The sequence below is a fragment of the Chaetodon trifascialis genome, chromosome 4 (genome assembly GCF_039877785.1).
Source record: "Chaetodon trifascialis isolate fChaTrf1 chromosome 4, fChaTrf1.hap1, whole genome shotgun sequence".
Lineage (NCBI taxonomy): Eukaryota > Metazoa > Chordata > Actinopteri > Chaetodontiformes > Chaetodontidae > Chaetodon > Chaetodon trifascialis.
In genome coordinates this window covers 12,951,558-12,961,017 of record NC_092059.1, presented here as the reverse complement: position 1 = coordinate 12,961,017, position 9,460 = coordinate 12,951,558, and the positions used below count along the sequence as shown (strand labels likewise).

The 9,460-nt window shown below is 41.5% G+C and overlaps 1 protein-coding gene across 1 annotated transcript; it reads left to right on the top strand.

Moving 5' to 3' along the window:
• Positions 1-1,269: 1,269 nt before the first annotated feature.
• Positions 1,270-8,754, top strand: mindy4 (MINDY lysine 48 deubiquitinase 4). Its single transcript, XM_070961718.1, has 18 exons — positions 1,270-1,647; positions 2,018-2,137; positions 2,218-2,441; positions 2,535-2,787; positions 2,892-3,145; positions 3,267-3,325; positions 3,420-3,529; positions 3,615-3,731; positions 3,837-3,928; positions 4,129-4,230; positions 4,493-4,556; positions 4,918-4,983; positions 5,076-5,143; positions 5,257-5,320; positions 5,489-5,650; positions 6,807-6,987; positions 7,259-7,337; positions 7,547-8,754. Exons 1-18 carry the CDS (start codon positions 1,588-1,590, stop codon positions 7,593-7,595), a joined length of 2,124 nt encoding a protein of 707 aa, XP_070817819.1. The 5' UTR covers positions 1,270-1,587; the 3' UTR covers positions 7,596-8,754.
• Positions 8,755-9,460: the final 706 nt, after the last annotated feature.

Below are 9,460 nucleotides of genomic sequence, written 5' to 3'. Positions count from 1 at the left end.
TCTTGCAGCTTATGACTACTGATGCCCCTCCACAATCTGGAAACTTTCCCTATTGTCTCTCACTCCTTTTGTAAAACTTTGTCCCGCGTGGTATGGTCAAACAGCAGAGGGAGGAAAAGGGCAGTATGCTTGGCATTCCTAAGGGAGGGATACACAAAAAAAAAGAGCAAGATGTTGTTTACGTATTGCTTAGTTGTAAAGCTGCACTCCCTGTTAGAGTAGCATGATACCTGTGCCAAAAACAGAGAAGATTCTTGTTTGTTTCTTGTTCAAAACTATCTTTGGTGCAAGACCCTTTACAATATTTGTGATACCAGCATTTTTTTAAGTATCATAGTGCTGTGCTGTAAATATCAAACTTTATGGTTCATACATGGCAAACATTATGCCCCAGGCACTGAAATGTAAAAAATAAAATGTCTTTGTGTGCTGATTTTAAAGAACAAAATACAGGAACATTACAGTAAAACATCTTGCATGTGTGCTTGGGTATTCTACTGCTCATTGACTCCATCAATATCAATCAGCATGTAGTTTTTGTACTGTTCACCATATCGGTTAATGGTATTGTGATACTTGGCTGGTATTATAATGAGTGGCAACATGATAGTCATCACTTAATTGGAAATCCACAGTGAGGGGTCCAGTGACAAAGATATGATGTATTGCAGGAACAAAACAATTTGAAATTGAGCGTGCATCCTGATGTTCAGTGAAACTCTTACGGTCCAGATTAAGTGTTTTTAAATTGCAGCATTCAAAGAAGTTGAGTATGTTCATTTTTCATGTACCAAATCCCCTTTTTCTTTTTGAGTTAATTGTAATATTCTTGATACAGTTGTCATACTTCAGTTGTGCTAGACAGTAGGTAACCGTTTTATGATTTGATAATGAAAAAAAAAAAAAACATAGGCTAGCCTGAATATTTCTCATGTGTTATAAATGAAAATGTTTTAATAAAATGAAGAAAAATAACAGATTTTTTGTGGTTTCTTGAATTGTTTTAGAGTAGATGTAATCGCTAGGTCCATCAGCATACAGCATGTATTTATTCTGTGACCCCTTTCCATACCTAGACCCTGAGGTTTTGAATCTATTGGTCGTTGCAGGACAGCGAGACAAACGTGCAGTATGTGATAAATTTTTTTTTTCTAGGATAGTGAAGGTATATCCCACCCTACTCTGCCTGTGATTGGCTAGTGTTTGTTACCTTCGTGGGTTGGGTTGGTACGAATGTCAGGATAAGCCATTCAGAAGCCGAGTAGGGACGGCATATGCCTTCGCCATCCTGGAAAAAATATAGTCGCCGAATGAACAGCTCTCTTAGCGTATGTCATGAAAGATCTGAGCAGCTAGCATCTCCATGGAAACGCACATTACCGAACATCAACTCTGAAAGGCACGCGCACTGACCAACCTGTAGCACGTATGGACGGTCTCTGAAGAGTCAACGGCCCATTATACAGCACACCCCAGACCCTCGTTGAGGGTCGCTGGATGGTTAGCTAAGGGCTATCATCAGAACAGCTTCTTCTTCATCACCTATGTTTGAAGACAGCCGTCACAGTCGGACAAGTTCCCACCGCCATGGCCGTTTCAGTGGAGGAGGTTTCCTCGTCCCTTGTTCGGGAATATCTGAGTCGAAAGGTAAGTTAGCTGTCAGCTAGCTAACTCCGTGCTGGACGCATCGTTTGTGAGAACTGCTAAACGTTAACAGAGCTGGCTAGCTATCATTCGGGTAGCCCGGCTCAGCTATGGAAAAGAGTTTAGCTCTCGTATCCAGGTGTAACAACGAAATCTGTGTGACTCGACATGTTCCGTGCCACTAACCTTAGAGATCAACTCCGAAACCAGCGCGACCCTGTGTGTAACGTTTGTGTAAAGGCAGGAGGATGGTCAGATTGTCATAGCCGCGACCATCACTATTTGTGATACGAGCTAAAAACGCTACCACGTTAAAAAGTTTTGCAGTGTCAACATGGTTCCTAGTCACAGAATACGTGTTGATGATGCGCAGGGACTCAAGAGGACGATTGCTTGTATGGATGAGGAGCATCCCCGCACAGCGGCCAGCATCAACAACAGGTCACACCTGAGACAGATTCTCAACATGGAGCATCTCTACAGAGAGAATAAGGCAAGTCTCGCAGGTTGGCTGCTGTGCATGTGCATAACAAAAGTCAACTAAGTCTGCTGCTGACTTCTCTGCCATTGCAGGTTCAGACCTCCCCCCTGAAAACGTTATTGGAGATCATTGTGAAGCATCACATTAAGGGCCTTAAGAATGACAAAATGAGCAGCAATGGAAGTGATCCCCTGCAGTCTGCTTCAATTATTAGCTCAACTGCTAAGTCTCCTGCAGTATCCCCAACCGTGATGAATGGCACAAAGACAGAGGACAGCACAACAGCTTTTGTTATTAGCAAACACTTCAAACTTAGGTATGTTAAGGGCGCTTTGATGCATCATTTTTTTTGATCATTTGGCTTTTTGAAAGTATATTTGAACTTAAATGGGATGTATCTCTCTGACAGGTCTGATATAGAAGAAATCTACCCTTCTCAGCCAATGCATACGTCCTTGTTGCCTGAGACGGACAGAATGCCCAGTCATAATCAAAGAGGTATCTGGGTTTGTGACTCAGAAGACCACAAAGGCCAACCAATGGTGCCTTCCCTCCAGGACAAGGAGAGCTTCATCAGAAGAGAACCAGAAAGCACCCAACGGAGCAGACCTAATCGAATCATACGTGGCATGATGGCTGGACCAATAGCTAGCACAGCTCAGGTACTGAACTCATGATGCACTTCTTAAAAACACATTGATCCCACATCCATCATGTTACTTGTATTCATCATACTCTGTTCCATCGCTGATGTTTTTACTTTCAGGAATCACACAAAAAAAGACAGAGTCGAAGGCTAGAAGTGCCCCAGCCGCTCCTCAGAAAAGAAGAAGAAAACAGGCCGTCTAAGGATGGACTCTTAATGAGCGGCTCACATCAAAAAAGCTTAGACAGCGGCCTGACTGAAATCAGTTCAGTTGAGTGCGTAGGAGGGCGACGGGAGCTGCGGAGTGCTCCTGAGAGACTGCAGAGAGAAAACAGCTTTGAAAAAGTGGGACAAGATCTACTGAAGAAAAAGAAGTAAATAGCTATGAGCTGCTAATAGTCGTGTGTCTGTGGCAGCTTCACAGTTTTATACTGTTGAACTTTTTTCACGCAGAGATTTGTTCAAAAGTTTACGTCCATTCTGTCTGTTTCTCAGAGTAAAGTCTCTGACCAGGCCAAATGTGGCTGATCTGGACGTGTCTGAGATGGTTTTAGGTGAGTCCTGTGTGTATAGACCCATCGTCTCTGCCCTTTTTTTGTGTGTTGCCTTGTGTTCCTCAAAGCTGACTATGTGCTAATCCATTTTCAGATGACATTGACGATGATGATGATCTACAGGAACTCTCCAGAGTGTCTTTTCAGAGAACCACGGTGGAGCACAGCTATGCCGGCCACCCAATGGACCAACACACTGCAACGGTGGGTGATTTATGCCGGCGTTACTTTAGAAATGCTGGACACTTTCTGAGGTTGCCTTTGATTTTCTGTTTTGGTCTTTCTCCAGAAATTGAAAGCAGTTCTGCTCGGTTCCACCCTAAATTGCTTCAGCGTTGAGTGGAGGAATCAGGGCTTCACATTCTCAGAAACACATGACCTGAGATATGGAATCGTGCAGAAAAAGGTTGTCTTAAACGTGCCATTCTGTTGGAATTCATCGATCCAGAAAATGATTTTCGTATGGTTTATTAATTTGTGGCATTATGCACTCTGTGTGTTTATTTTGTAGGGTGGTCCTTGTGGAGTTCTGGCATCCATCCAAGCCTTTGTTCTAAAGAAACTGCTGTTTGAAAACATCAAAAGCAGTGATACAGGACTTCAGTATGTCATCCTTCAATTTAGAGCTTTGGCCCCTAATATTAACCTCTGTGCACCCTAGTGTAATCACTTGGATGCCTTTTACAGCCATTAATTCACATCAAGGCATGCTTTGTAGCCACTGTTAAGTATTGACCTCCTCGTTGTAGTGTTATATTACCCCAGACAGCCTGGTTTTCACTCAAATGGCACTTTGTTCTCAGGAGGTTAAGACCTTCGAACACTACCAGAAGAGAGTGTCTCGTTCTAGCTGCGGCTGAAATCCTGTGGAGGGCTGGCGAGGAAAAACAAGCCACAATTGCAATGTAAGCTCATAGTTTTATCCTCTTAATCCTCTACATCCAGACATTTACCAATGCACAGATCCTCATTACCAGCTCAGTGCATGTGAATACCTGGCTGAGGGTCGGAGTGGTTCTGTGTCAGTGTCATATGAGCAACATACACCACAGATGCTTCTCCAGTATCTGCTCTCAGCAGCCGTCAGACCCACTCACGTGCCTGATGAATCCGCTGTTTCAGGTGCAGCATTGATTCAAACAGCTTTTTGTGCTTGTTTTTAAACAGAAATTCAGGGAGAAATCATTTCATCCCAGCTGGCCACTACAGATCTGAAGGAGTGCTTGAAAAGGTTCCCACTGCATACACACATGCTGAACATTTACGCTCATGTCAACCAGACAGAATTCAGTTGTATTTCGCAGAATTTAAATGTGTTTGGTATTTTCTAACTACACCAGACAACCCATTCCTCAGCATAATGAGCCGTTTTTATTGGGTTCAATTTGTGGAATATGACTAAATCTGTTGTTGGAAATTCGTAACCACATTTGCACTTTGTACATTTGTTCTTTTTAAGTGAAACCAATTGGATAATAGTGTCATAAAAGTAAAGTAGATGTGTCAACAGCATCAATTTGCACATGGAACTTTTTATTTTAAACTGAAAATGTGCACTGCACTGGAAGTTGTATTACCTCCTTTTCTTTTAGATGACATATTTCACTGTGGATAACATCAAGGACCTGCAGGTGATTCTCGAGCAGCACATTGAGCAGGTGAGAGACGCAGATTAAACTGACCTCTGCGTGCCAGATATTCAAAAGACTGCTAACCTTTTTGCTCTAATCTGTCTTTTTTTTCTCCACAGTTTGAGACTGGGATGTTAGGATGCATACTGCTGACCGTATCTGCTGTTCTCTCTCGATCCATTCAGAAGTATGTTTTGCCTTTTCTAACTCTACAACTGAGCAAGATGTGCAACATAATAATCAAAGAGTTAACTGATAAAACATCACCCTTGCTGTGCTTTCTCTTTATTCTTTCCTTAGAGTAAGAGAGGATATGGACGTGCCCACCACCACGCTCATCGGAGCTCATGGCTACTGCACTCAGGTTCTGACATACAACCAGAAATTGCTAAATTGTTTCACTTGGAAACTGGTCTTGATGACGCTGGTTTAGGGACATAAGTTTCCACTACCTTCAAAGTAACCAACACTACATGCTGTTACTGCAGTATACATGAAATATATCCTGCTTCTGTGTATATGTGTTCACCAGGAGCTAGTCAACCTGTTACTCTGCGGAAGAGCAGTTTCTAATGTGTTTGACAATGACATGGAGCTGGACTCAGGCAATGACAGCATGACTCTACTCAAGGGAATCAAAGGCCAGTGTGAAGTCGGCCTGCTGTCCTTGTTTGAACATTACAACATCTGCAAGGTGAGCGTTGACTCATCCCAGCGTTGACACACCGGATGCTAGTCAGCTTCAAGTGAAAACAAAAGACCTCAGGTGGCATTCTTTTGTGTAATTATGGGCACATCTGTGCTGCCGCTGGCACAGATGTGCCCATAATCACAGCGAAGAATGCTCTCGAGACTGGGAAGGGATTTAAATGATAATTTACATATACACTGCCCGAAAAGCAGTTCACACTCACAAGAAAAAGATAACTGAAGAAAATGCGAAGCACCAGGCTCTCCTGTTACCTGGAGCAGTGGCATAGTAGCAAATGATTGGGTATGAAAGGGGCATCCTGGAAAGGCTTAGTTGTTCACAAGTGAGGATGGAGGGAGGTTCACCACAAAGGCATGATTGTGGAAAGGATATGACTACGTGGGCTCAGGAACACTTCGTAAAACTGTAGTCAGTAAAATACAATTTATTTGCAAATGATTGCAATCTGTTTTACCTTACAGTACATTTTACACAGCGTCCAAACTTTGCCTGTGATCAGGGTTGTAGTAGGTCATTAATCACATCGTGAACATATGGATGTATTTTCAGGAGGAAACTGGCATGTTGAAGCTTATGTAAATCTCTTCCATCCCAGGAAGCAGTGATTAAGAGCAGGTTTTGTCTTGACATCTAGAATTATTGAGTCTTCAAGGATTTATTCAATTGGAACTGAATGAAAGGTCCAAGGTTAAAAAAAAATCTACTGGACCCTGAGGCAGCGAGGAAGTGCCATGAACAGGAAGATGAGGTGGAATATGCAGTAGTTTGTCATCCATTTTCATAATACTCTTTTAAGCAAATGCCTTGCAGCGTATCTTTTACATTTCAAGTTTTTGTGCGTGTCATTAACATACAGTAAATACCAATCCATGCACAAAATGCATTCTTCCAATCCAAATCCTGTTACTTTAAACCCTGGAAAACTGTGCATCTACATCTAACTACTCAGGAGCCACGACTAAACAAAATACTGTGAGTTTTGATTTTGCTCCCCTCCCACCCTAAGGGCCAATATTGTCTGCAACACCTTTAATACGTTAAAGAATAATAAGATGAGTGACGGCTGAGTTCGAGGTGCTTTGGTTTCAGGGTCCTTGTATGTAACAGATCTGTTGTGTTCGACTTTGTTCTGCTTCAGGTCGGAGCTTACCTGAAGACTCCCCGTCACCCCATCTGGGTGGTGTGCAGTGAAAGCCACTTCAGTGTGCTGTTTGGCCTGCAGAGGGAGCTGTTGACCAATCAGGACAAAGGTGTGGAGTATGACCTCTACTATTACGATGGATTGGCCAATCAGGAGGAGGAGATCCGTCTCACTGTCTGTATGTATTATCGTTTGTCCCACATTCTCAGTGCACGTCCTCTCTTTGTCTTATGTCTTATAATGTCCTCACCTCAGTGAATGACTGCTCAGAATAACGGAAATTAGGGTAGAAGTTCTATCATTATGATCTGATCTTGTTTTGTTTTTTTTTTGAAGACAGTCTCAACTATCAGGGTACTGATGTTTCAGTAGTGATTAGTTATGTTGGTGCTGCACTAATTGTGCATGTGCCTAAACTGAAAATGTTACTTACGCATTTATATTTTTAGCTGTTGGTAAATCGGCCCCGAGCTGTAAGGAGGTGGACACTGATCTCATACCTCCTCTGGAACATTGTATTCGAACAAGGTAAGGATATTTTGGTATTTCAGATAAACGAACCCACATGCACAGCAGTGTCTGCTGATATACAGCCATAAAACATGGTGACATTTATTGCTGTTAATCAAGGACTGTTCCAATTCTTTCATACTCTGACAGCTTAGTGGTTCAGGGTCCTGTAGTAAGTGGGTCAGCTGTAAATCCCTTCAACTTTTTTTGTTTATTTTTTTTTTTAGGTGGAAAGACGCATTTGTCAGTTGGAACGACACAGAGCCCATTCTCTGACCGATTACACGGTTTGATGTTATTTGCATCACCGTTACAGATATTTGTCATTTACTTCATATCATATGTAGCTTTCTTTATATGTATCCGTATATTTTGGTATTACCATTGTTTTCATGACACGATGGCCAGAATTTCCAAACTTTTCCTTCTAATCTACAAGTTGGGAGGAAAATTCAAACTGTTGTTGATGGAGAAATGTTGCTGCAAGATGCACTATTGACCACAGCGGCCTTTTAGTCTTTTTACATACAGAAAAAACAGATTGTTGTCCATATTTTACACTAAATTATTATGATAACCCTGCTCAATAGAAATGAAATGAATTTGATATTTTAATCACAGAAATGTAAGATTAAATCATGTTTGAACTGATTGTTGTTTGGATACTTATTGTTTAATGTTGCATTACAGCTCGAGTTTGAAATCAAAATTGCCTTTTATTACAAGTGCAGAATTTAATTTAGATAATCCGACAATATGTTATGTGTTAAGGTATTAGATTGAATAAAAACAGTGTGTGTGTGTGTGTGTGCGTGTGCGTGTGCGTGTGTGTGTGTGTGTGTGTGTTTGTTTGGAAGAGAGTGGGAAGAGAATATTTTACAGCCCAGGTGAATTTTATAGACCTCACATCTGGAACAGCAAATAAAATCGTTCAGTACCTCAATTGTTTCCACACAATGATGCCTGTTTTGTGTCCCATAAAGCTGCTTGTAAATGTAAACAATGCTGAAAAATACTACAGAATTACGATTATTTCAAGTTTAAGTATAGTTATGTGTTTATTGTTGAAGATAATCCTCGACAACAGAGCATACTCTACCAAGACTTTTAGTTTGTTTAGTCCTAAATAAACAAATGAAACATCCAGACAACAAGGCATTCTTACCATACTGACGTTAAGATTGCTTGATGCCTGAGGTTAAAGCTGCAGCTTGTGTAAAAGAAGAAACTCACATTCTTTGTGCAAATTACTGAATGATTCATACAATAAACCAATTTCTAAATGACTGGAAACCTCACTGTGTTTGGTGGTCTGGCTGTACAATTCACTTTCTTCATTTGTGACGTTTGAGGCATTTATTTTTACCCATTTGATAAATAAACGTTTATGTAATTCATGCACATTTTTTTCCAAATAAAGAAAACAAACTTGAAGCAAATTGTGAATGAACTCTTTAACTATGCCGTAAAACAGGGTGAGAAAAGGGAGAGATTCAGCCAAAAGATGCCTTGCAGTCAATCAGTGCGTTAAGTGTTAGCGCCATGGAAGGCATCAGAGCACACACGCAGTGTGGGGCATGCAGAGGGGGTGGCAGAGAGAGACCTGTGCCAACACCTCCAGCACATGGGATCAAAGACACTGCAGCTGGCACACAGACAGACTGAGCTGCAGCAACTCTCTTCCCATCCAACTGTCATCAACAACATAGACCAGGGTCCATACAAGATCTTAGAAGTGCGATGTTGAGGTCAAAACATATGCAAACCATCTTGGCAACAACACACAATGGAAATGCACAATGCTTTCTTTATTGAATCTGTCAAAGGCAATCATATCCATGATGTTTCTATTTTGGAGCAAAGCAAAGGCTATAGAAGAGCTCGCTGTGATGATGACAATGCATTCATCTTTCAGCTGTCAAATTCCTAATGGAGGCTGTATAATCTGAATGTATATTATTGGTGACTCATGTCGGGATTCATGCGTTCTACAAGACACATAGCAGCAGCCATGAATTAATCATGAGACATGGAGTGAATCAAGGAGCCCTCTACAACAATTTTACAGCCATCAAGGCTACTGCGATCACTATAAATAAGGTGGTTTGTTTGAATGAGGCCTTGGGGTCTAAGAAATTGGA